The 25,258-nt window shown below is 64.3% G+C and overlaps 1 protein-coding gene across 2 annotated transcripts in view; it reads left to right on the top strand.

The window, feature by feature from the left end:
- Positions 1–25,258, top strand: part of SEZ6 (seizure related 6 homolog) — a 71,002-nt gene that overhangs the window by 39,860 nt on the left and 5,884 nt on the right. For both annotated transcript variants that reach the window (XM_048823500.2, XM_048823499.2), the window contains exons 2-14: positions 144–971; positions 2,075–2,205; positions 10,300–10,492; positions 16,757–16,942; positions 17,371–17,539; positions 19,364–19,530; positions 19,679–19,873; positions 20,158–20,296; positions 20,682–20,878; positions 21,130–21,324; positions 22,712–22,903; positions 23,305–23,502; positions 24,053–24,091. In XM_048823500.2, the coding sequence (XP_048679457.2) occupies positions 144–971; positions 2,075–2,205; positions 10,300–10,492; positions 16,757–16,942; positions 17,371–17,539; positions 19,364–19,530; positions 19,679–19,873; positions 20,158–20,296; positions 20,682–20,878; positions 21,130–21,324; positions 22,712–22,903; positions 23,305–23,502; positions 24,053–24,091 (2,829 nt within the window). The remainder of the gene's footprint in view (positions 1–143; positions 972–2,074; positions 2,206–10,299; positions 10,493–16,756; positions 16,943–17,370; positions 17,540–19,363; positions 19,531–19,678; positions 19,874–20,157; positions 20,297–20,681; positions 20,879–21,129; positions 21,325–22,711; positions 22,904–23,304; positions 23,503–24,052; positions 24,092–25,258) is intronic.

The following is a 25,258-nucleotide window of genomic DNA, read 5'->3' as shown; positions in this document are numbered from 1 at the left end:
GCCACGATTGAGCCCTTTGGGGGTGGTGGGGCACGATGCCAAGGTTCATATTGCCAGGCCTCTGACAGCCCAGCTCCCCGCCCCTCCCTAGCCCCTTCGATCTTGGCCACCCCTGTTCTCAGCCACCTCTCTCCTCCTTCCAGACTTTGCCTCGGAGGAGCCGAACGTGGTGGGCCAGAGGGCAGCGGGGAGCTCTGAGGCTGAGGGGGACCAGACGGTGCCCCCCACTCCGGACGAGCTGGAGGGCAAGGTCCATTTTGTCACCACGGCCCCAACGCTGACGCTGCTCAACCATCACCCGCTGCTGGAGGAGTTCCTGCACGAGGCCCTGGTGAAGAAGGACTATCTGAGGCAGGTGCCCTTTCTCACATGGGGCCTGCGGGGGCCAGGCCCGGTCCTGCCCGACGTGCCAGGGCGGATCACCCAGACCCCCAGGGCCAACCTGCCAAACCAAGATGACCTTCCGGTGTTTTCTGACCTGACTACATCCCTCACGGTGCCAGCCACAGCCCCCGTGACCATGACCAGCCCCACGGCCCTAGTGGGAGAGAAGGCCAAGGCCAGAGACGCGGAGAGGACCCCAGAAATGGTCAAGCCGGCGTTCACTGAGGAGCTGCTGACCACGGCTGCAGGCCGCGTGGCCCCATGGGCAGAGCCCCAGCCAGCTGGCCCAGAGACCAACTCCGCCTCTGTCCTCACGGAGCCTCCCATCACCCCCACGCCTGCCATCTCCCAAGCTGCCCTGACCAACCCAGGTCAAGCCACCACCGACATGGTGGTCAGCAACACCACAACCGCCATCACCCCCACAGCCTGGTTTGTCTCGCCACAGGTGCCCGGCCCAGCACTGCCATGGGCCAAGGAGCCCGAGCCGGAGGCTGCCGTCACAGCCACGGTTTCTGGGGACGACGAGGAAACCACCACAACCACCATCATCACCACGACTACCATCACCACGGTGCAGGTACCAGGTGAGGGCACTCCCACCCTAGCGGTGACCAGGGGCACCAGGCCAGGCCGCCTGCTAAAGCGGGGGTGGGAGTGGCTGCAGGGTCTTCGGAGAGAGCTGGACCCGCTTTTGGGGTGAGGCTAAAAGGGGGCTGTTGGCAGTGGGCCGTCCGCGCAGGGCAGTCGCGATACGTTGGCGACACAAGGGAAGCCGAGGAAGAGTTGGGCAGAGGTCTGACTGGCAGCATCGTTCCACGCCCAGCGCGTGGCAGGCGCACAGCAAGTGTGTCACCACATGGCGGGGAGATGGTCACGGGCTGCCGGAGACACCAGCTGCCTCGGTTGGGAGCCGGCTCCCACGGGGACTGGGCTGGAGGGCACCCATAGGCTGAGCTGGCGAGCACCCTGTTGCAGCAGCCAGGACAGCTGCTGTCCAGGTATGGAACGGCTCTAAGGATCGAGCTCAGCTGCTTTGACCTCTCCGCCAGGAACACTCATCCCCCAGGTTCCCAGGGTGCGCGGCCCAGTGGGAGGGGGCTGCTGTTGCTGTGGCGTGCAGCCCCTCCTGGGGTGGGGGGCCTGTGGCCGTGGCCCCACCAGGAAGGGGGCAGTGGGAGCTGTACTGGAGATGGGCCCCACAGCAAAGCAGGGTTAGACGGGACCTGTGCCCGGTCCACGCTAGCGCTCCCGCCTTTGCACCCCTGCTAGAGCTAGGCCCAGTGTAGACGCACTCTAGATGGAGGCCAGTTTAGCCCATGGCCTCTGGCCCAGCGCAACAGTGTGAGTGTGAAATGGGGCATGATGGCAGCAAACCCAGAAGCCGGGGGCTTGTCCTGGGAAAACTCTTATCTAAGGAGATGGGGCTGGTGCGGGAGAGAGGGTACAGGCTGCTTCTGGCCCTTGGTGGGGTACTGGGGATGAGGCTAACCAGGGGTTCCACTTCCCTGGCTGGGGGTGAAACCATGAGCCACCCTCTCATCAACACCAGGTGTCCCAGAGACCGGGCTAGCAAGAGGAGGGGGTGAGGATGCTAGACCCTGTCTGGGAGAGGAGGGGTGCAATAGGCTGGCGGGGCCGGGAGCAGGCGTGAAGCCTGTCTGATCCCATGGTTTCCTCTTGTCCCCAGCTCCGTGCAACTGGAACCTCACTGGCCCCGAGGGTTCCTTGGAGTCTCCAGAGCCGGTCAGTTCTCCCTATGACAGCCTGGACTGCACTTACACAATCTCCGGATACCCCGGCTACGGCGTGGAGATCAAGGTCGGTAACGTGGGCTCCTGAATGCCGCATCACCAGCTGGGGCAGCCGGTGGGGGACCCTGCAGCCCCCAAGTCCCTGAGTGGGGAAGAACACCCACGGGCTCGAGGCCGGGCCATGCAGGGGACGGGAGGGGTTTCTGGGCCGTGTGAGTCTCACGGCGCGAATGGAATCCTAGCGAAGTGCCTGCAAACCGCCAACCCCCCAACCCCCACCGCCGCCTGTCGCCCCCCTGAGCCTTGTGCTGGGAGCGCCCCAGCGGAGCCCGCGCTGAGCACCCTGCAGCTCTCCTCCCCCACAACAGATGGCACTGGTGGTACCGGGCAACACTCAATATGCAAATCTTTCTGCGCAAAGCATGCTGGGCCTTCCTCCTTACTACCTGGCAGGGGGCATCTCCAGCTGTGGGACAGGGAATTGGGCCATGGTGCCAGGTTGGAGGGTCAGGGCAGGCCCTGCTGTGGCTGCAGGAGTGAGTAGCATGGGCACCACTGCAGGAACCATGGTCACCCAAGGCTGTGTGGGTGGATGGAGTATGGGCACTCTGGACCTGGAGCCCCGCCTTCCCCTGAGGGCCTGGCCTGGCAGTCCCCTCCTCCTGGCACAGCCCTCTCGACTGCGGCCCCCGGGCCCCGCGCTGCCCCCTCTCAGTGGACTCCCATCCAGTTGACACCCCGCGGGTTCTGCTTAGCTGCCATTTCCTTCATCTTCAGGTATTATGCCACCTTGTGTCCCTTTTGGCCACAGTCATTACATTTCAGGTCCCTCAAGTCCCACCAGGGGAGTCGGCCCACCCCGGCATTCCCGGGCACCCCTGAGTTGGGCTTCCTAAAGTCCCACCTTGGAGAGGGCTCTGGGTGACTCCCCTTCTGAGTCCCTGATGTGGGTCTCCCTCCTGCCCCCGATCTGCTGTCAACAAACTCTTCTGCCAGTGCCCCCGTACTGCGCAGATCTTTGGGCTTCCGGTCCACTAACCACATCTTAAGATCTGGAGGGCAGATGTCGCACAGCTGCTCCAACCCCACCAGGTTATACACGTCCTGTGCGATCGTGGCCCCTGCTCCCTTCCCCCACTTGAGGAGATATTCCCCCAGCAGGTTGGCGACCTCCTTGTAGGTGACGCCTGAGGTCTTGCGTACACCCCAGAATCGTTTCCTGTACGCCTCGGGGGTCAGTTCAAACTTCTGCAGCAAAGCCTGTTAGAACAGGTCATAGTCCCCGTCTCAATACCATCCCTTGGGCTGAATGCCTCTATGGCCGTGGGACCAGCAGGGGGGTCAGACAGCAGAGCCTGTCTGCAGGGTCAGTCTGTTTCAGCTCACTAGCCTTCTCAAAGGCTATGAGATAGGCATCAATAGCCCCCCCTCTCCTTAAACCGGGGCAGCAGTTTGGTGTCTAGATTCCCCACAACACTGGCATCTCGGGCCCTTCCCCACTTATCCCCCGGCAGGCCCTCTTAGCCCACCGCTCCTCCAACGCCAACTGGTGCTTCCGCTGTTCCGCACGGTCCTCTTGTTCTCTCTTTCTGTCTGCCAGCCTCCGCTCCTCCAGCTCCAGCTCCTTCGCTTTCAGCACCAGCTCCAGTCTCCGCAGCTCTTCCAGGGAGGAATCCAACTGGGGTCCCCCTGCGCTGCCTGGGGAGTCGGGTCTGATAGGTTCCCGGTTACTACCCAGACTGCCCCCACGGCTATTCCCCGGCTCTCCGGGCACCCCAGGAGCCCCCCTGGGGTCTGGAGCCTGTTCCTCAGACTGGTCATTCTCTACAAGCTGAGCCATCAGCTGCTCCTTAGTAAGCCTCCCCACGCTCAGCCCTCTCTCCCTGCGCAGACATGCCAGGTCCCTCGTACAGAGCTGGTTATAGGCCATTTCCAGGCCGGTCCCTTTCAATACCCTTGTTCTATCGCTGGCAGCCACTCACTGCCAGGCGCCTGTGCTCGCAGCCCACCGTCTACAGGGTACATCCGCGAGCCACCCTCTGCTACCACGTTGTCACGGACTTGGCCCATGCGGTCCGTAGGGGGTGCCCCTTTCAGTGCGACAGCCCTTCTCCCAGGGGTCCACTCTCTCTCGGGGTTAAGCCCCTCCACCTCCTGGAGCCACACCTCTCTGAGCCTTAGCACACCCGTTTCTCGCCATGGGCCCCCACAGGAAGTCCACTTACTCTGGCCCCCCAGGGCCTCCACCCCCACCCCTCCCCGAAGGGGATGATGCAACCCTGTTCTCTAGACCGGAGCGACTCTCAGCCAGTGTAAAACAGGAGGGTTTATTGAGCATTGAACACAGCACAGGAAACTCTCAGGGCCTTAGGCCTGGCCTCCCCCAGCACAGCATATCCAAGTCTCCCCTGCATCCAGGTGGCCTCTGCCTGCTCCCTCCCTCCAGCCCAGAGCCCCCCTGCTTCCCAGCTGTGCATCTGATAGCACCGGCTCCAAGCCCCGCCTCTGTCCATTGTCTTCTCTGCAGGTAAACAGGGTCATCTACAGGGTCGCCTGGGCCCCTTCTCCTTTCTTCGCAGCCCATTGTCCTCCCACTGGCCAGACCCAGCTGGGCCTCCTGAGCTGGGCCTCCGGGTCACCAGGTCACCTGGCTGGGGTCTCCATTCTCCGCGCCAGTGGTTGGGGTCCCAAGTTCCCTCTCCGGTCCTCTGTAACAACAAACTCCCTCTCCCATCACGTTGTTAAACCCATAGCACCCAGGGAAACTGAGTCACACTGTCTCTGCATGCAAACCCTAGGAAAACCAATAAAATCCCCCATAGGAAACAAGGAAAAGCAAGAAACTCCCCCACTCCGTCACAAGGCCGTTACGCCGCCACAGTGCTGTGGAATGGAGATAGCAGCAAAGGCCAGCCCTGCTCTGATGGGGTCTGTGGTGGGCCCATGGCCCAGCACTCCAGGACTTTCTCTCTTGGCTACGCAGAACCACCTGGGAGGGAAACGCTGGCTGGCGAGCAGGAAGGGACTCCCCAGGGGGAGGAGCAGGGGACCTGGGGTGCAATTGAGGAGCCCGTCCAACTGCAGGGGGGCTGGAAATGCCACTAAGGAGCAAACCCAACCCTCTACCGAGGGGCATGTGAATGCTGAAAGGGCAGCAGCTGTGCTGCAGAATGTCAAATCAATGCATGTGGTATTTGGCGACATTTGAACAATGTGCCCCAGCCCCCAGCCCCCAGCCAGTCCCTCTCCTGGGGCCTAATTAGACCTCGGCAACAGCAGAGCCTTCAAACTCCATATTAATAAATAAATAACCCCGCCGCCTCCACCAGCCGCACAGGCTCCATCCATTGAGGCAGGGTGGTGCCGCGCCGGCTGGCCAGGCTGAGCGGGCAGGGTGGCAGCACCCGGAGGAGAACAAGGCAGGCTCTGCTTGCCCGGGGCTGGGCATTGTGGGCCTGTGTCACGCTCCAGCTCTAAGCCAAGCTCTGGTTTCACATCCCCCAGACCCAGGCTGGGTTGGCCCACGATCAGCCAGCATCCTGAGGGGCTGGGGAGGGAGATCAACCCACGGTCTGGCCCTGGCCCATTATGGCAGGGTGAGCCCAGCGCAGCACTGGGGCTAGCTACGGGTTGGGAAGCTGATCGCCATGGAGCCAAGCAAGGAGTTTCCCACCTCCCCGTGGTTCTCCATCCCGCCACAGTTTAACAGCCCGGCAAGGAGCTCTGCACGGTGCTGGCCCGCACGCGGCTGCCCAAACCCCTGCCACCCGGCAGGTACCTCACAGTAATTAGCGTCACAGGGTGAGAATGTGCGTACCGGCACTGCTCTCCATTACCGTGTAGCGTTGCTTAATTAACATCATTAATATCCAATCACCTCCTAATGAGACAAGGCAACAGCTTGGGGTTTCTCAGGATAAGTGATGATGTCGTCGCAGCAGAGAGCTGCCGGGAGCCAGGCCTCGGGGATGGACACTAAGGACTGGGGGCTGGTCCTTGAAATGTGTGTGCCGGGCTACATGGCTGCCCCCCAGCCACAGGGCCTCGGGGCTTTCCGTGGCTACTGAACGGGACCCCTACTCCCCAGCTACCTGCGCCCCATCCCCAGGCCCTACTGGGGGGGGGGGAGTCCCAAACGGGCGGGGGTTGTTATATTTTATAACGATCCATTAAAATATAAACTGTAGCCAGGAAACCTCAAGGTTAAACCTTCCCAGGATTCCCAGCAAGCTGGGAGCCCGAGCCCTCACCCCTGTGAGTGTGCGGATGCCCGCTCACCTCCAGCAGCAAGCGAGCAGCTCAGAGCTGGGCCGGGTGAGACTTAGGATGCCTGGGTTTAATTCCTAGCTCTGGGAGACCTTGGCTGAGTCTCTCTGAGCTGTGGTGCCTCCCTGTAAAGCAGGGGCGATCCTGACTCCCAGAGCAGGGGGCGTGAGGCTTAGAGACTGCGGCTATGGGGATACGCGGAGTGGGCATGTGGCACAGAAGAGGGGCAGTGGGGACTGCTCTGCTCTTGCTGCTGGCTGGAACAGCTGCAGATGTAAAGGCCCAGGGATGCTGAAACCAGTAAAGGGAGAGTGGGGCAGTTACCTGTGTTCGCTCGGACGAGGCCGGAGGCGGTACTGCTCCACCTGTGTCTGCCCCAAAGCTTGCCTATGTGTCTGGCGGATTGGCTGCTGCCCAGGGCCCCTGTCCAGGTCACCGCCCACCCCAGCTGGAGTTTCTGAATTTGCAGAACAATCACGGGAGAGAACTCCATTTCCTCGCCTGTGCTGGGCAATCTGTCTGCATTTCCACACTGCATGGCTGAGTGGCAGCCATGACCGCGCCCGCCGCGGGAATCCATGGTTGCTCTAAGTGAATGCGATGCAGCTTGACTGAGAGTGCTGGGCAGGGCCTGGTCTGTTCTGCCTGGGAGGGCAGCCACGTTCTCGCTCTCTTGGGAGGACCAGGGCCGCCTTAGCCCTTGGAACTGGGATGGGGAGGTGCACGGAGACGCGACGGGATCGCACTGGCCCAGAGGCAGCTATGAAACCCAGGCTGAAGCTCTCTGTGCCCTCTGTGTGCCCTGCCCCCAAAGGTGGGCAGCCGCTTGCGGGGAAGGCATCACATGCACTAAACCAGCATGAGCTTGTGCCCTGGCCTGCACCCAGCTCCCATTGCATAAACCAGCTTCCAGCTGTCCTCCCATCCAGGCCACCTCTGCACCAAACGGTGCCCAGCATGATCCAGACCGGTGTGAAAGCAGTTCAGTTAAAGCTGGGCTTAGCCCGTTGTGGGAACACCCCATGTGGGTGGGCTGCAGGCTCTAGCCCGGTAGCAGCCCCCTGGGGCCGGGGGGCGAGCTGCTCCGCTTTGACTGCTGCTGAGTCACGTGGCACTTGCACGGCACCGCTGGGGTTGGCAAGCAAGAGCCCTGCAGCAACCTGCAGACGCGCAGCCAAACCCAGCCTGGCCTGCGGCTGCTGCATCCTACCACGGAACCCTCTCCTGGGCTCCTCTCGTTGCTGCTGAGTGTGTGTACGCACATACATGCATGGGGGAGTGTGTATGAGTGTGCGTGGGGGGGATCTATGAGTATGTGTGTTTGCGTGTGCATGGGGGTTTATGAGTATGCGTGTGCCCCTGCCTGGGGGGTCTCTGCGTGTGTGTGCACACGGGGGAGGGGGTGTATGCGTGGTGCCCACGCATGGGGGAGTGTCTGTGTGCTGTGTGGATCCTGCTGGAGGCTCCCTGCTCCGCTAGCTCGGTGGCTGGGCCCCTCTCTCCAGCTGGCTGCGTCTCTTCGCCATCTGGAGCTCGTTGTGCTGGCGGTTCTCCATCTCCTGCTGGCCGGGATCCATCGGGCCGTGCCCAGAGCCTCTAACCCGGTTCCCATTGGCTCTCGAGCCTGCCTGTTAAGGCCAAGGGAGTGAATGTGCATGCCCGCCATGAGCCGTGTGAGGCTGACACGTGCCATTCCCAGGGCTCCCTTCCTGCCTGGCATCTGAGCTGCTGCCTGCAGAGCCCCCTATACCTGGGAGCACCTGCGGGGGCTCCTCTGGGCTCTGCCCGCCCTCTGCCCCTGCATGCTGGCTGTGGGGTCCCCTGTACTGCTGGCACCAGCTCCACTCCCGACCTTGGCCTCCCTGGGGTTCCAGTCTCTGGTGCTGCTGCCCCAGGAACCAGTGTCGGAGATGTGGTTTGCACCCGGGCAGCTCTCCCTGCTTTCACTGGGCCCGTGCAAATGTTGTCTCCACAAGGGGTTTGCAGCAAGCGGGTACCATCTGTGACCCGTACCTGCCTCGCATGTGGGCACCATGGCAGCCCCACTGCCTGCCCTCTCCCAGGGCGAGGCCCAGCACGAGCCACTGCGTGTTTTGTCTTCAGGAGCTGCATGCTGTGGCTGCGCCGGGTGCAGGCCGTTCCGTGCCCCGGGGGATGGGCCCCGCGGCCTCGGCAGCCCGCAGAAGGGACTGGAACCGCTGTGCCCCCTTCCAAGGGTGGCCTGGAGTCTCCAGAGGGACAAGCCGCCCTCCTGTCCCTCCAGCCACGCCCCTGGGCCTGGGGCGCCCAGCAGTTCCCTTTGGGTCCTGTCCCTTCACCCCTCCCCCAGCTGCCATGCTGGCTTAGGCCCCAAACGGGGAGATCCAGGATCTGCCCCCGCAGTAGCTAACCCCGCCTTCCCAGGACAATGTCTGGGGCAGGGTAATGGAGGGGCCCATAGTGCTGCCCCCTTGCGTGGCCAAGCAGAGGGAGCCCTCGGAGGCCGGGGCCCCACGTGCTGGCAAAGCTCGCAGCTCCAAAGCTCTCGGCTGGGACAGCCGCCAGTTACCATGGCAATGGAGCGAGGGCATATTGCCACTGAACGGCTGCTTGGGGGAGCTGGCCCGTGTGCCCCTGGGGAAGCTAATGGCAGCGTGGGCAGCACCAGCCAGGGAGCAGCACCCACGTCCTCCTGGCCAGGGTCTACTGCGGCAACAGGGCCATGACGGGGCCTAGCCAGGGCTAGGCCAGCTCCAGCCCTGCCTGCGGGGGGTTGGGAGAAACAGCCTGGGGGTGGCATGGCCCAGCGTGGAGCGGGATCCAGGGGGTTAGAGTGGGGGTGGGGGGACCGGGAGCCAGGACTCCTGGGTTCTGTCCCCAGCTCTGCTTCTGCCTGACACTGTGTGGCCTTGGTGAGTCCCTGGCCTCTGTGCACTGGGATGGTGGTGCTGACCCTCTGGTGGGGCAGGAGGCCCCAGAGGTCTCCAGCACTCTGAGACCCCACAATTAAAGACGGCTCTGTCTCTCCCCACCCCCCCAGGGCCACGTGGCGGGGCCGTTCTGTCCTGGCTCCCTGCCAGGCATCTCTCTGGCCCGTAAGCCCTGGGATTCACTCGCCGTGCTGCCACGGGTCTCTGCCCCAGCGCTGCCGTGGACACCGATGGCTCTTCTCAATCACGGGAGCTTCGCCATGGTGCCGCTGGAGCGTTGCCCTCTGACCTGGCCCAGTCAGAGCCCAGTGTCGGGGCCGGGGCCCGCTCAGCATCGGAGCAGGGCACAGCGGGCGGCTCTCCTGCGGGCTCTGCCCCCTGCCCACGGGCCCGGTTCCAGCCCGCGCAGGGGCAGCATGCCGAGCGCCGCCTGTCCAAGGCATCTCCCAGCACCGAGATTTTCGGGGCTGCTAAGTATGTTTGAAAGCTGCTGCTGCCATTGGCCCTGGGCAGACCGGCCTCACCGCTCGCTTACTGACTGTGGGAAAAGGTGCTGAGAGAGACGTGCTCGCCTGGCACTGGGGCTCTGGGGGGCAGCGGGGGTGGGGGGGGTGTCGGGGGAGGATCTGGGTGGGGATAGGCACATCCCCTTCCAGAAGAGGAGACAAGCCCCCTGGGCGTGAGCACCGGCCCCTCTTGGGGGCAGTCTGGGTGACTGCCCACCCCATGGAGCTGGCAGGCCTGGCGCAGGAGAGCTGTGGGCTGTCTCTGGAGCCCGGCAGGTGTGGGGCGGCTGGCCAGGTGACTCCTCCCAGGCTCTCAGATTTAGCTGGGGGGGGGGGCAAGCCAGCCCCCTGCTGTGCCAGTCGCCCGGGCGGGACCAGGGGAAAGGCCAACGGGGGAGGTGCCCCTGCTCTGCCCTTGGGCCAAGCACATGGGCTGGCAATAACTTGATGCCCCACTGACAATGCCCCTTCCTCCCACAGGTCCTGAACATCAGCCTGTCGGAAGGGGAGACGGTCACCATGGAGACCTTTGGGGGCGCGGAGCCTGTCGTCCTGGCCAACGAGTCCTTCCTCATGAGGGGCCAGGTGATCCGCAGCCCGACCAACCGGGTCAGCGTGCGGTTCCAGAGCCCCCAGCCCGCCAGCCCCGGCACCTTCCACTTCCGCTTCCAAGGTACGGGCACGGCTTGCGGTGCCCTGCGGAGCCACGGTCCCTGTGCCGTCCTGCCCCCCACACATGCCAGCCAGACATGGCCCCGCCCTTGGTGCCCTCCTGCAGCCAGAGGGCCCGTCGTGCTCGCCTCGTCACTTGGTGGGGCGCAGCAGGTCACTCAGAGCTCTGATGCTGCCGCAGGGCTGGGGGGCATGATGTGGTGCCCTGCGCCCTAGACCCAGTGCCCCACGAGGCAGCCCCACCCCCGGGAGAGGAGTGCTGCCCCACAGCAGTGTGGGGGCTGCTCCCAGGAGCTGATGGGCCTGGCAGGTTTGGGAAGGGGACTGGCAGTCAGTGTCCGGTGGCTTGTAGCTAAGAATCCTTTGTCTCCAGGCCATGTGCTGGAGCCAGAGGCCACCTGGCTTAGCAATGGGGCCAAGCATGCCCCTGTCCCTGGCGAAAGGGGCCCTGGCAGCTGAGGCTGGGGAGGGGCCCTTTCCCCTCCCATGGAGCCAACCGAGAGTCCCTTTGTAATATGGGCACACTGGACCTGTAGCACGGCACCCCCCCGTGGGCGCGTGTCTGCACAGAGCACAGCCTGGCATCCCACCTGGACCCTTTGCACTTCACCTTGGCTGGGAGCGGCCAGGCAAGCTCTGGCTAAGTGTGGGTCATATACACCCCCACACCTGTCCCTCTCAGAGCCCCCTCCTCCTCCCAGGCCACCACGTCACCCCTCTCCCCCCATAGCCTGGGGCACCCAACAGCATCTCCCTCCCAGGATTTCTGGAGTTAGGCTCAGCCCTGGGTCAGAGCGCGCACCCATCTCGCCCCTGTGCCCAGTGCCAAGAGTGTGTCCGCAGGGCGGCCCCGCCCACTCCCCTGCAGGTGAACCCCTGTTTCCCTGGCACAGCTGCAACCAGCCAGGGCCAATTAGCCTGTTTAAAGCTCTGGGATTGCTGGCGGAGTTAATCTGCGACATCGCCAGGTTAAACGGGCACCAACCAGAGAGACACGCTAATGGAGAGATAATTGGTGTGAGCAATTACGGGCTCATTTAACATAATTACCGGCAAAGTTAGGCCCCTTGTCGCTGATAGCAGGGCGGAGCCGCTCCTCCCGCACGGCGCCCATGTGCGACAGGGCCAGCCGAGGGACGTGCCTCCGGGGAGCCTCCTGTGGGGCTCTGCAAAGGCGGTTGTTGGCGGGGGGAGCCAGCCACACACCTACAGGCTAGCCTGGATCTCAGGGACTTTCTCCCCTGCTCCCCACCCCAGGCTTGGAGCCCGGCAGTGCCACTATCCTGCCCTGAGCTTCTGTCTCCTCCCTCGCCCTGACCCCTCTGCCTGCAGTGCCCACATCGAGCCCCCAGTGTGAATCCCACCCCACACACCATATGCAGCCTCCTCGTCCCCAGCCTCAGCAATGCTCCCAGCCCACCAGCTGCTCCGTGTCTCGCCCCCGCCTGGCTGATGGCAGAGGTGGGCCGTAGAGCCTGAGGGAGCCAGCGCTGAGGCAGCCGATGAGGTGGGAGGCTCCAAGGAACATGGGCTGAAGACTTACCAGGGGTTCCCGTCTGGAGGGCCAAGGGGCCACTGACATGGTGCCCTGGCCTGGCTGGTTGCCACGCGGGGGCCTAAGGGAGGAGCTTGAGGGCTCTCGGCTCTGGCGCTCACGTCACAATCCCCTGACTGCCCCCTCGCTGCAGGCTGGCGCTGAGGCCGTGGCCAAGGGAGCGCAGAGGGGTCGTGCCCTTCAGCACCAGGCTCCCGGCACCTCTCACCAGAGCAGCGTTCCCATGGGGGTGCCACCCCGCAGCCCTCCTGGAGCTGGACCCCAGCAGCAGGGATGAGTCAAATGTGCCAGCATTGGCTGGGGGATGAGGGCAGTCATGGGGTAGGCCGTGGGGCATTGCAGGACAGAGGGGTGGGAGGAGGGTAGGGAAGGCTTGGGGCAGTCTCTGCTGTTTGAGCTCAGCCCCCCAAGAGCAGCCAGCCCCCAGGCGGAGATGCTGTAGTGTCATGGGGTTGTAGCTGTGGTCACGCAGGTGGCTCTTTCTCTGGGTTCAGGCAGAGGAAATGCTGGGCGGCACGACAGGGGCAGGGTCTGGCAGAGGGGGGGGTGCTGGAGTCCAGACCCCTGGGACGTGAAGCTTGTTGGATCTGGGGGGAGCCCAGGGCCGGGCTATCAGGGGGCTGCGGGTCAGGACTGAGGGGCGCTGGCGGAGCTCGGTGGGTTTCGGGGATGGGGGAGCCCAGGGCCGGGCTATCAGGGGCTGCGGGTCGGGATTGAGGGGCACTGGCGGAGCTCGGTGGGTTTCGGGGATGGGGGAGCCCAGGGCCGGGCTATCAGGGGCTGCGGGTCGGGATTGAGGGGCGCTGGCGGAGCTCGGTGGGTTTCGGGGATGGGGGGAGCCCAGGGCCGGGCTATCAGGGGCTGCGGGTCGGGATTGAGGGGCGCTGGCGGAGCTCGGTGGGTTTCGGGGATGGGGGGTGCCCAGGGCTGGGCTATCAGGGGCTGCGGGTCAGGATTGAGGGGCGCTGGCGGAGCTCGGTGGGTTTCGGGGATGGGGGAGCCAAGGGCTGGGCTATCAGGGGCTGCGGGTCGGGATTGAGGGGCACTGGCGGAGCTCGGTGGGTTTCGGGGATGGGGGAGCCCAGGGCTGGGCTATCAGGGGCTGCGGGTCAGGATTGAGGGGCACTGGCGGAGCTCGGTGGGTTTCGGGGATGGGGGAGCCCAGGGCTGGGCTATCAGGGGGCTGCGGGTCGGGATTGAGGGGCGCTGGCGGAGCTCGGTGGGTTTCGGGGATGGGGGAGCCCAGGGCTGGCTATCAGGGGGCTGCGGGTCGGGATTGAGGGGTGCTGGCGGAGCTCGGTGGGTTTCGGGGATGGGGGAGCCCAGGGCCGGGCTATCAGGGGCTGCGGGTCAGGACTGAGGGGCGCTGGCGGAGCTCGGTGGGTTTCGGGGATGGGGGAGCCCAGGGCTGGGCTATCAGGGGCTGCGGGTCGGGATTGAGGGGCACTGGCGGAGCTCGGTGGGTTTCGGGGATGGGGGAGCCCAGGGCTGGGCTATCAGGGGCTGCGGGTCGGGATTGAGGGGCACTGGCGGAGCTCGGTGGGTTTCGGGGATGGGGGAGCCCAGGGCTGGGCTATCAGGGGGCTGCGGGTCGGGATTGAGGGGCGCTGGCGGAGCTCGGTGGGTTTTGGGGATGGGGGGTGCCTGCTTTCCCATTTCCCATGGTCCTTTGTCTCCTTAACCTGCCCAAGGTTCCTCAGCAAAGCAATACCCCCAAGGGGCGCTCAGCACTGGGCTGGGGGGTCTCTGTCTGCACCAGAATCTCCTGGGAGGGATGTGCTGCCCCCCCGACGTGCCCTCACTCACCCACATGCCTGGTGCCGCCCTGACGCTATTAATGGAAAAATAACGACAGATTGTGCTGAGTGCGTCCCTCGGCCGGGGTCGCCATGGCAACATGCAGCAAATTAATGGGAAAAGCCGCACTTCACGCTCCTTTATATTATTGTGTGATGGGTCCAGTCCCCTCCCCACCCCGGATTCAGGGGTATTCTGGGTACAGGTAGGGGCTGGGCATGACTCAGTCACTCCCACCGGCCAGGCTGTGGTACCGCCAGCCAGATGCCTGGGTACCCCAGCCCCCCTCCGCAGGTGCTTGGGCCCGGGGCATTTCCCACCAGGGCAGGGGCTCTATGAGCTGAGAGTCACCCTCTGCTCCCTGACAGCAGGGTCAGGCCCTCCGCTACTGAGAGCCCTGGGCTGGCTACCACTGGCCGTCGCGCCCATCCCTGCTCCCCTCCCCTGCTGATTCCCACATGGGGAGCTCCTAGGGAAGGCGCTGGACTGCTTGTGACCCCCCCCCAACAGTATGGTCTCACCCCCCCGTCACCCACAGACACTGCACAGTCAGCTGCAGCCCCTGAGTGTGAGAGTCTGGGCTCTGCTGGGCTCGGTCTTCATCTCTGCTGGCTGCCAGGGTGTGCAAAGGGGCACGGGGTCCTGGCAGGGCATCACGCTGGTGTGCAAAGGGGCCCTGGTGGGGCATCACGCTGGTGTGCAAAGGCGCCCTGGAAGGGCATCACGCCGGTGTGCACAGGGGCCCTGGGGGGGCATCACACTGGTGTGCACAGGGGCCCTGGGGGGGCATCACGCTGGTGTGCAAAGGGGCCCTGGGGGGGCATCACGCTGGTGTGCAAAGGGGCCCTGGGGGGGGCATCACGCTGGTGTGCACAGAGGCCCTGGGGGGGCATCACGCTGGTGTGCAAAGGGGCCCTGGGGGGACATCACGCTGGTGTGCAAAGGGGCCCTGGGGGGGCATCACGCTGGTGTGCACAGGGGTCCTGGGGGGGCATCACGCTGGTGTGCAAAGGGGCCCTGGGGGGGCATCACGCTGGTGTGCAAAGGGGCCCTGGGAGGGCATCACGCTGGTGTGCAAAGGGGCCCTGGCTGGGCATCACTCGCATGCAAAGGGGCCCAGGGCCCTGCCCTTCCTCTGCACTAGAACTAGACTTTGCTCTGCCTGGCGCTGGTGCTGGCTTGGTGGAAGAGGTCGGTGCTCTGAGCGCCGTGGCTGCTCTTCCCGGAGTGCCCCCGGGACCCTTCGCTCGTCCAAATCCCTCCTCCGCCCCAGCTGAGGTCAGGCTCACCTCTTTGTGACATCACAGCGTGCTGCTGCGGAGTGACCTCGCAAGCCGAGGCTGTGAGCTCACGCAGCCAGTGTGTAGCCCTGAGCCGCAGAGGCTGGTCTGGGCAGGAAGGTTTATGAGCAGTGTCCCCTCTGTTGCACCATGGCTGTGCCTGGGTGTGTGGGCAAAGTGAGCCGGGTACCAGAGGGGGAGGGGCGCTGCATCTTCAGCCACGTTTGCGGTCCCCCAGGGCACCAGCGTGTTCCCTCACTGTCAGCTGCCCTTCACACCCCGCTTGTCCAGCACCCTTCGGCCAGCGTGGAGATGCGAAGGTGCTGCCAGCCCCCCTCCGGCTCCTGCCCCAGTCATTCCCCGAGCACCCCCGGCCTGCACAGAGCCAGGGGCTGGGTTCCCTTCTGAGACCCAGCGTGACCTGGGCAGATTTCACCTGCATACCCCCACCCCCGCCCACTCTGGCGATGCCAGCAGCCAGGCTGTGCAGCCCCATGGGAGCAGCCCACTTAGTCTGGACCCGTGGCTCCTGGGGTTCCCAAGGCATCAGCAGGGGCAAAGGACTCTTGGCGGGGTGGGGAACGCCAGCTCCCCTGGCAGAAGGACAGCGAGGAGTCTGGCTCCCCGCCTGCAGCCTGGCAGAGCGGTGTCCCTGGGCGGGCAGCACCTGTGGGCAGGGTGGGGCCTGGGGGGCTGCACTCCTCCGGCCAGCTGCCTGGCCATACAGAAGGATTTGCTGCCACCTGCCGACTGGGATCAGGGACAACACCCGTGTCCGACCCATGTCTCTGTAACTGCGCCCACTGGGTGCTGCCTGGGCAGGTGGGGCAGGCTGTGTTTCCAGAGGCTCTGGGTCTCCATACAATGGGGGGAGAGGAGAGAAAACTGCTCAGCAGCTGGGTATTCCAGGAGGGAAAGCCGACCTCCTTCCACCCCGAGTTCCTGCCTGTGGCTCTCAGAGGGAGGGCGTGACACCCACATTGTGGGGCAGGATCCCTCTGATGCCCAGCTTGGCATAGGTGCAGGAACTAGGGGTGTGGGGGGGTGCTGAAGCACCCCCAGGTTTTACACGAGGCTCCACTTCTGGCCCCCCCCCAGGGTCCTGGCTGCCGGCCCCACACCCAGCGGCTCCGCTCCTGGTCCCGCGCCCGTCCCCAGCTGTGGTCCTGGCCTCGGCCCCCTTACTCCTGTCCAGGTCCCCCCCTCCCAAAGACATGGCCCTGCTCCTGGTCCCAGCTCGGGGTGGGAGGATTTGCGGACGGTAAGGGGGTCTGGCTTTTAGCATGCCCACGCTTAAAAGTGTTCCAGCATCACGGCAGCCTGGCATGGCCACGTGCTGCAAAACACCCAGGTGCTGTGGTGGCACCCTCTGCCCTGGGTCAGTGCTGTGCGGGGCAGTGAGGGGGTGACAGCCTGGTGCCCTGGGGGGACTGGGGCCAGTGGGGTGCAACCATGAAGCAGGGACATGGTTGAGTCCATCCCTCCCCACAGGCACCAGGCACCCGCCCCCACGGGCACGGGGCACCCACCCCCGGGCACCAGGCATGCCAAGCCAGGGAGCACATCGCTCCAGCCATTCAGCCTGCCAGGCCCTGCCATTCAATGCCCCTCTCTCTCCCTTCCTCCCTTCCAGCCTATCTGCTGAGCTGCAGCTTCCCCTCCCGACCGGCCTACGGCGACATCTCCATCACCAGCCTGCACCCTGGGGGCAGCGCCCACTTCTACTGCATCACAGGGTACCAGCTGCAGGGCCCGCCTGTGCTCACCTGCCTCAACGCCACCTGGCCCTTCTGGAGCGGCCGGGAGCCCATCTGCCTGGGTGAGTTGGGGGGAGGGGCTGCCCAGTGCTGCCGGATGCCCCACTGGCTGGGCACAGGCCTTGCCAGAGCAGACCTTAGCTGCTCACAAGGGACGTGAGTTTGGCCTTCTCAGCCTGAGCCTGGCCCCAGACGCCAGCTCCTGACTGGCTGTCTCCTCCTAAGAGAGGGTTCTGCACCCCAGCACCTTCCCACAGGCTATGGGGTGCCCCCTAAGCACTGGGCACGCTCCAACCACTGCCCTGCAGCTGCAGCCCGGCTCCAGGCACTGCCCTCTGCCCACTGCTGCAAGGTCGGGCAGTATCTGGCCAAGGGCATTCTGATGGGGGCAAGCCAGTCGGCCTGCCCCATCTCCGATGCCCCCGCCTGGGCAAGCCACTGCCTGGCGGCCATCCCCCCAGTGCTCCTAACCCTCGGCCTCCCCTTGCAGCGGCCTGCGGAGGCGTGATCAGAAATGCCACCGTCGGACGCATCATCTCGCCCGGCTTCCCAAACAACTACAGCAGCAACCTGACTTGCCAGTGGCTGCTGGAGGCCCCCAGGGGCCATCGCCTGCACCTGCACTTCGAGAAGGTCGCGCTGGCTGAGGATGATGACAGGTGCGGGGCAGGGAGCGGGGCCTGTACAAGGGAAGGGCCTATGAGGGTGCAGCCTCAGGGGAGCAGGGTGGACGTGTCTGTGAGGCCTGGGGGGCTAGAGCTCCCCTGCCACACTGTGTAGGACTTGCAACATGTGTTTGCAAATGGATGTTGGCTCTGAAACCCACCGATGGCACATGCCAGAGCAGCTGTGCCATTGAGGCTGCCCTGCTCTCTGGTCAGAGCTCTAGCCAGTGCTGATGGACAGTGACAGGTGTTGGGCTCCCACCCCAACCAGGGGCTCCCCTCCGACTCTCCATGCCTGAGCCGGCCTTCCCACTGAGCCCCCTCTAGGAGAGGGGACAGAGGAGATAACCAGGGCACCACAGCTCCCCTGTGTGATGGGTTACCCATCCTCCAGGGTGCCGCCTGATGTACTGGGGTACCACTGAGCCCACCTGTTCCACCAGCCTGGGCTCCCTTACACTGTCCTGCTGAGCCAGGCCCTCAAGCTTCCTCCAGCACACACAGGTAGGGACACACCCAGGTAGGGACACACCCAGCTGCAGAAGGACGCAGACGCTGAAATCAGCACAGCTAGGGAATTGCCCAGCACTCACGTGCACACCCCCTCTGGAGCACAAACCCAAACCTATAGTGTCTTGTGCAGCTCAGAGAACTGTGAAGCATAAGCTCATGAAATTTGCTCCCCTCCTCGGGGTGGAGGGAGATATTCAACAGCTTTTCCCCACCCACAGTTATGAATTCCACAAACTGGTTTTAGAGAAAACCAAAACAAGTTTAGTAACTACAGAAGATTGATTTTAAGTGATTATAAGGGGTAGCAAACAGGTCAAAGCAGATTATCCAGCAAATAAAACAAAAACGAAGATAAGCTTAAAATACTAAAGAAGCTGGTTACAAGTAATAATTTCTCACCCTAAATGTTGATTTGGGCAGTCTGCAGAGGTTCTTGAAGGCAAGCTGCTCTTGCTTGCAGTTTAAAACTCCAGGTATCCCTTTCACAGGCCAAACACCTTCCCTGCCTGCGCTCAGTCCTTCTCCCCCCTGTGTCTTTGTTGCTTAGGTGCATGCAGCAGTCATGCTGGGCACAGATTCAGTGAAAATGACCCTGATTATCTCTCCCCTGCCTTAAATAGGTGTTTCGTATGGCAGGAATCCTTTGTTTTCCTGCCCTGCCCCATCCCGTCCAGTCCCCTCCGGTGGGAAAATACTGGTATTGTATCATGGAGTCCAGTACCAGGTGACTTAATCACAGGACCCTGCAGTGTCAAAGCAGCCAGGAGTCAGAGGTTGTTTGTAGCATCCCGGGAAGGTGGGAGATTAGCATCTTCAAAGACCTATTGTTCTCCCAATGGTCCACTGGCTCGTCTGCAGCTAGCCAGCCAGACTGATTGCATTCTGTCTGGTGGGCGTTCCCTAGGTGTAAACATTTTTGTAGTACAGATGTATAGTCAATATTCCTAACTTTAGATACAAAAATGCTCCATGCATACAAATAGGATAATCATACTCAGCAAATCATAACTTCCAATGACATCTCACATGCCTTATCTTGCACAAACCGTATCTTAGTAATGCTGTAATCCTACGATAACAATATTTCTATGACGAATATGGGGTATAGTGTCACCCCTGCACCTGTGGTTTTTGCCCTCCTGCCTCCAGGCATCAGCCGTGCCCCTCGTCTCCCTGCCTTCTCCCGATGCACACAGGGGCCTCCAGCAGGCTGAGCCACAGACCCCTAGAACCCAGCGGCCACACCGCAGGGATCTTCCAAGGCCTGTGCCCCCCCCAGCTGGTTCTGTGACCATTGCTGTGCAGGCTCGTCATCCGGAACGGGAACAGCACGGAGGCGCCGCCGGTGTACGACTCGTTCGAGGTGGAGTACCTGCCCATCGAGGGGCTGCTCAGCACCGCCCGCCACTTCTTCCTCGAGCTCACCACCGACAGCAACGGCGCCTCCACCGGCGTGGCGCTCCGCTACGAAGGTAAGCCCTGAGACCCCCGCAGGGAGCATGGAGAGACGCCTGGCCCAGGGCCCCGGAGAACGAGCCCTGTGCTGCCGGGGATCCGCGGACACTGTCATCCCGGCCCCCTTTGGGTGGCAACGTTAACCCTCTGCCCCTCCGCCCTCAGCGTTCCAGCAGGGGCACTGCTATGAGCCCTTCGTCAAGTGCGGGAACTTCACCACCAGCAACGCCACCTATGCCGTGGGCACCACGGTGGAGTTCAGCTGCGACCCTGGCTACACCCTGGAGCAGGGCTCCATCATCATTGAGTGCGTGGACCCCAGCGACCCCCAGTGGAACGAGACGGAGCCGGCGTGCCGAGGTCTGTCTGCTGAGGCCAAGCCAGGCTGCAGGGGAGGGGGCAGGCAGGTGCCTGGGGGGACAGACCAGCTGAGCCAGGGCAGGGGCCCGCCCAGCCAGAGCAGGCAGGGCACTGTTCCCCTGGGCTCCCAGGCCTGTGCAGAGCTGAGGCCCAGGCGCTCCACTGAGAGCCCCCTGTGCTGCTCGCTGAGACAGGAAGGGGGGCTGCTGTGAGGCTTCCCGCCCCGTAGCTCTGGGCTGCAGGGGTCAGAGGGGGCAGGAGCTCAGTGTCGTCTGTCCCTGCAGCCGTGTGCAGCGGGGAGATCACAGACTCAGCGGGCGTGGTGCTGTCCCCCAACTGGCCGGAGGCCTATGGCAAGGGCCAGGACTGCATCTGGGGCCTGCACGTGGAGGAGGACAAGCGCATCATGCTGGACATCCAAGTGTGAGTGTCAGGGAGGCACTGAGCCAGGCATGAGGGGGAGCAAGGGCCTATGGATTGCCCCCGGGCGATCACTGGGTGCCCTGGGGATGGCTGGCAGAGGTGCGAGCCCTGTGGGGAACCCCTCGTCCCCTGAGTCTGCAGCCAATTCTCCACTGCTCACCGTGAGAGTCTGTGGCTGCAAAGGGGCCAGGGCCGGGGCTGGGCTCCCTTTGCCCCAGGATGGTCTTGGCTGAAACCCTTCTAAGTGAAGTCCACACCCACACAGCCTCACTCATCCGAGGGGGAGAGTCCCCTCTAGGGCCAGGGCCAGGGCCAGGACCAGCTAAGCTGGGCTCTACAGGTCCCCTCTGCAGGGCGTCTGCCCCAGCCCCCTCTCTCTCCCCAGGCTGCACATTGGGAAGGGTGACATCCTCACATTCTACGACGGGGATGACCTGACAGCCCGGATCCTGGGCCAGTACACGGGCACCCACCGCCGCTTCAAGCTCTACACGGCCATGGCCGACGTCACCATCCAGTTCCAGTCAGACCCCGGCGGCGCTGTCTTTGGCTACCAGCAGGGCTTCGTCATCCACTTCTTCGGTGAGGGACCCCCACCAGCACTGGGAAGAGAACCCAGGAATCCTGCCTCCCAGTCCCCCCTCCCATAACCACCAGTGCCCCCCCAGAGCTGGGGATAGAACCCAGGAGTCCTGCCTCCCAGCCCCCCTGCTCTAACCCCCAACCCCGCAGAGCTCTGAGCACCGCTAGCTGTGCCCCCCGCCATGCCCTGCAGCCAGCCTGTGGGGCCAGGCTCCTGTGCTGGCAGAGGTCTCACTTGGCTCTCCCTGCAGAGGTTCCACGCAACGACACGTGCCCCGAGCTGCCCGAGATCCCCAACGGCTGGAAGACCACATCCCACCCCGAGCTGATCCACGGCACCATGGTGAACTTCCACTGCTACCCTGGCTTTGAGCTCGTGGGCACGGACCTGCTCATGTGCCACTGGGACCTGACCTGGAGCGGGGACCTGCCCACCTGTGAGAGGGGTGAGCTCAGGTCACTGCTGGGGCAGGCTGCCCCGCACATCCCAGAGACTGCCACGGGGTTCCCCTCCCCGCCTGCCCTGCCCTCTGGGGCTGCCCCCCAGCGCTTGCTGGAGTTCTGGCCCCTTTGCACCAGTGTTGGCTGGTCGGGCCCCCTGCCATCCAGGGGACAATAATGCTGGCCCGGCCTGGGTCTCCCTCAAGCACTGGCTGCTCCTGCTGGAGCACGGGTTGGGAGGGGAGGGCCCCTCCCGCTCCCTCCCTCTTTCCCAGGGACAGCGCCCTGCCTACCCCGTCAGCTCGGAACCGGGCTCCCAGCTGGGAGGGGTGGGTGGGGCTGCCCCCAGGCGGCAGGCACTTAGCAGGGTGGGGATGGGTACAAGATCCCCCAGACCGGAGCCCTGCCAGGACGCCAACAGTCGCCTCCCCCAAACAACCCTGCACCCCTTTGTGCCCAGGCTGCCTTGCTCAGGCCGGCTGGGGCAGGCAGGCTTTGCTGTGCCGAGAGCTCCCCCTGCTGGAGCTCCGTGCCCTCAATGCCAGCCCCAGAGGGCCGGACTCTCACCTACCCATTGCAGCCCTGGGGCAGGGCTCCGGGCGCCCGGGGGTCTGGCTGTGTCCCTCTCTGCGGTGCAGAGGGGCTGGAGGCCTCGCCCTGCCAGGCATGGGTGGCAGTGCTGGGAAGAGACTCTAGGCATTTGTGCTTCGACCACTAGCCACGCTGCCTGCCACGGCATAGCTGGGCAGGCTGTGGGGATTGCAGCCTCGCCCCCCCACAATCCGAGCAGGAGCAGTATCCAGTTCTGGGCTGCCACCCCCCCACCCCACCCCCGAGCAGCTTCCCTTCCCCTCCCCCCACACCCTGCAGAGCTAAGGGCCACAGCCCCACTTGGCTCCAGCCCTCCTGTCACGGAGTGTGGGGGAGTCCAGGCCCTGCACCCCTCTTCCTGGGATTCACTGAGACTCTCAGCCAGCCAGTAAAACAGAAGGTTTTTTGGACAACAGGAACACAGTCCAAAACAGAGCTTGTGGGTACACCCAGGACCCCTCAGACAAGTCCTTCTGGGGGAGCAAGGAGCTTAGACCCCAGCCCTGGGGTTCCCTGTGTTCCTCCACCCAGCCCCAAACTGAAACTAAACCCCCCCAGCAGGCCCCTCCTGCAGCCTGTCTTCACATTCCTGGGCAGAGGTGTTACCTCCCCCTCCCCCTCCTGGCTCAGGTGACAGGCTCTCAGGTCTCCCATCCCCAGGGCACATTCCCAGGTCAACACTCCCCCCTCCCTGCTGCGTCACATCCTCACACCTCCTAAGGCCCTGAGCCGTGCGGAGAGGCATCTCCCCCTTGCCCCTCAGCTTGATGTGAGTCTCGCTGCCCTCCCTCCCCTGCACAGTGACCTCCTGCAAGGACCCCGGGGACGTGGACCACAGCCGCAGGATCATCTCCAGCTCCAAGTTCCCCGTGGGCTCCACCGTGCAGTTCGTCTGCGACAAGGGCTACGTCCTGACAGGGGGCGGCCTGCTGACCTGCCGGGACCGCCAGGCCGGGGGCCCCAAGTGGAGCGACCACCTCCCCAAGTGCACCCGTGAGTCCAAGCTCAGCCAGGTGCTTCCGTGGGGTCCTGCTGCTCCAGCTGGCTGTCTGTAACCTCCCCGCAAAATTGGTCACGGTGCACCTGGCTGCTTGTCTCCAGGGTCGGGGAGAGCCCTGGCCCTGCAGCCTGTGCTGGTACCCTGAAGCATGGGATGCTCAGGAGGGGGGCACCGCATCCCATTGGGCTGTCCCCCAGGGCCTGGGCCGCAGCCTGGCAAGGAACTGCCCGCCTCCCAGCCCTGGCAAGAGTCCCCCAGCAGTTGGGCCAGGCTGAGCCCCGTGGGGGAGGCTCCCCACAGCCCCCAAAGGAAGCTCCAGCCCCACACCGAGCCCCTCTGCCCGCGGTTGAGCTGCAGGTGTGTGTCTCAGCCCAGCTCCATTCCACGTTTGCAGCGGAAGTATATGAGCCTTGCCACAACCCGGGCGCCCCGGAAAACGGCATCCAGACCCCGGAGAAGAGGCTGTACCAGGCCGGGACAACCCTGCGCTTCTCATGTGCCACAGGCTACGTGCTGCTGGGGGAGGGGAGCCTCCGCTGTGTGCCCGGCCACCCCTCACAGTGGAACAGCTCTCCTCCCATCTGCAAGGCTGGTGAGTCTGCCCTGGGACTAGCAAACAGTGTGTGCGGCCCAGCCAGTCCCCCTGGCCTCTGGCGTCTCACCTTCCCTGCAGGGCCCTCCGCTGTGGGGCGCAGAATGGCCCTCTCCGGCGGGATTGCCTTGTGGTCACTGTGCCCTGGGCATGCCAGCTCCTCCCCCGCCCCTTCCATGACTGAATGGTGAGTGTGCCAGGGACACCCCCTGCCACTGCCAGTGCTAGCGTCTCCCTGGCATTGCAAAGCTGCCTGTCCCTTCTCCAGCCTGACTCTAATGCTCCCGCCCCACGGTGCACGGAGCATGTGCCCACGTCAGCCCCAAGGCAGGGGGGCCACACTGGGCCAAGCTGTTAGCAAAGCACCGGCCACAGGCTCTCACTTAATAACCACTCTGAGCTTCAGCTGCCCTGCCTGGGGCCAGCACGTGATGGGGCCCTTGGCTCTGCCCTGGTCCCCAGCAGCCCATGCACTGGACTCCTGCCCCCCTTGCTCGACCCAGCTGCTGGCTCTCCTTCCCGCCTTTCATTCTTCCCTCTCTTCTTCCAGCTGCTTATGATGAGTTTTACAGCAACCGCAACCTGGACGGTAAGAACACGGCGTGCAGCCCCCTCTGGCCGGCGTGCAGCCCCCTCTGGCCTGCCTGCAGCCGGGGTCCTGGTACCCTCAAGCCCTCAGCCTCGCTCGCTTTCTGCCATGCAAGAGGGCCGGGGGGTCCCTCTGGGGCAGAGGCCTGGAGGGGGGTGGCCTGAGAGCCACTGGGGCCAGGAGACTGGTGGGGAGAGCAGATGACACTGAACCATCGGGACATGCAGAAACACAGGGAGTGACGGCACTGGGTGTGGGGGGCAGCTGGGTTGGGCTCACTGCTGGCTCACTGGCCGGCCCAGGGAGATTTGGCAAAGGAGGGATCAAAGAGGGGGTTCGGGTGCGAGTGGGCTTGCGGGTGGGGGTGCCGGTGGGAATGGGTATCCACGGGGATGCAGATGGGGGTGCCAGTGGGAGTGGGTTTCCATGGGGGTGCTGGTGGGAGTAGGTGCCCATGGGGATGCGAGTGGGGGTGGGTTTCCATTGGGGTGCCGGTGGGGGTGGGAATGGGTGTCAATGGGGGTGCCGGTGGGAGTGGGTTTCCATGGGGGTGCTGGTGGGAGTAGGTGCCCATGGGGATGCGGGTGGGGGAGGGTTTCCATGGGGGTGTGGTTGGGGGAGCCGGTGGGAGTGGGTTTCCATGGGGGTGCCCATGGGGGTGGGGGTGGGTTTCCATGGGCATGTGGGTGGGGATGCAGGTGGGGGTGAGTTTCCATGGGGGTGCCCATGGGGGTGGGGGTGGGTTTCCATGGGGGTGCTGGTGGGAGTAGGTGCCCATGGGGGTGCGGGTGGGAGTGGGTTTCCATGGTGGTGCCCATGGGGGTGGGGGTGGGTGTCCATGGGGGTGCCCATGGGGGTGGGGGTGGGTGTCCATGGGGGTGCTGGTGGGAGTAGGTGCCCATGGGGGTGCGGGTGGGAGTGGGTTTCCATGGTGGTGCCCATGGGGGTGGGGGTGGGTGTCCATGGGGGTGCCCATGGGGGTGGGGGTGGGTGTCCATGGGGGTGCTGGTGGGAGTAGGTGCCCATGGGGGTGCGGGTGGGGGTGGGTTTCCATGGGGGCGGGGATGCAGGTGGGGGCGCCGGTGGGGGTAGGTGCCCATGGGGGCGGGGGCGGGGGGGGCTATCTAGGGAGCTGGGCTGGGCTTCGCAGCGAGCGCAGAGCCGGGA

This window comes from Caretta caretta, chromosome 17 (genome assembly GCF_965140235.1).
Source record: "Caretta caretta isolate rCarCar2 chromosome 17, rCarCar1.hap1, whole genome shotgun sequence".
Classification (NCBI taxonomy): domain Eukaryota; kingdom Metazoa; phylum Chordata; order Testudines; family Cheloniidae; genus Caretta; species Caretta caretta.
This window is presented reverse-complemented; position numbering and strand designations above follow the sequence as displayed.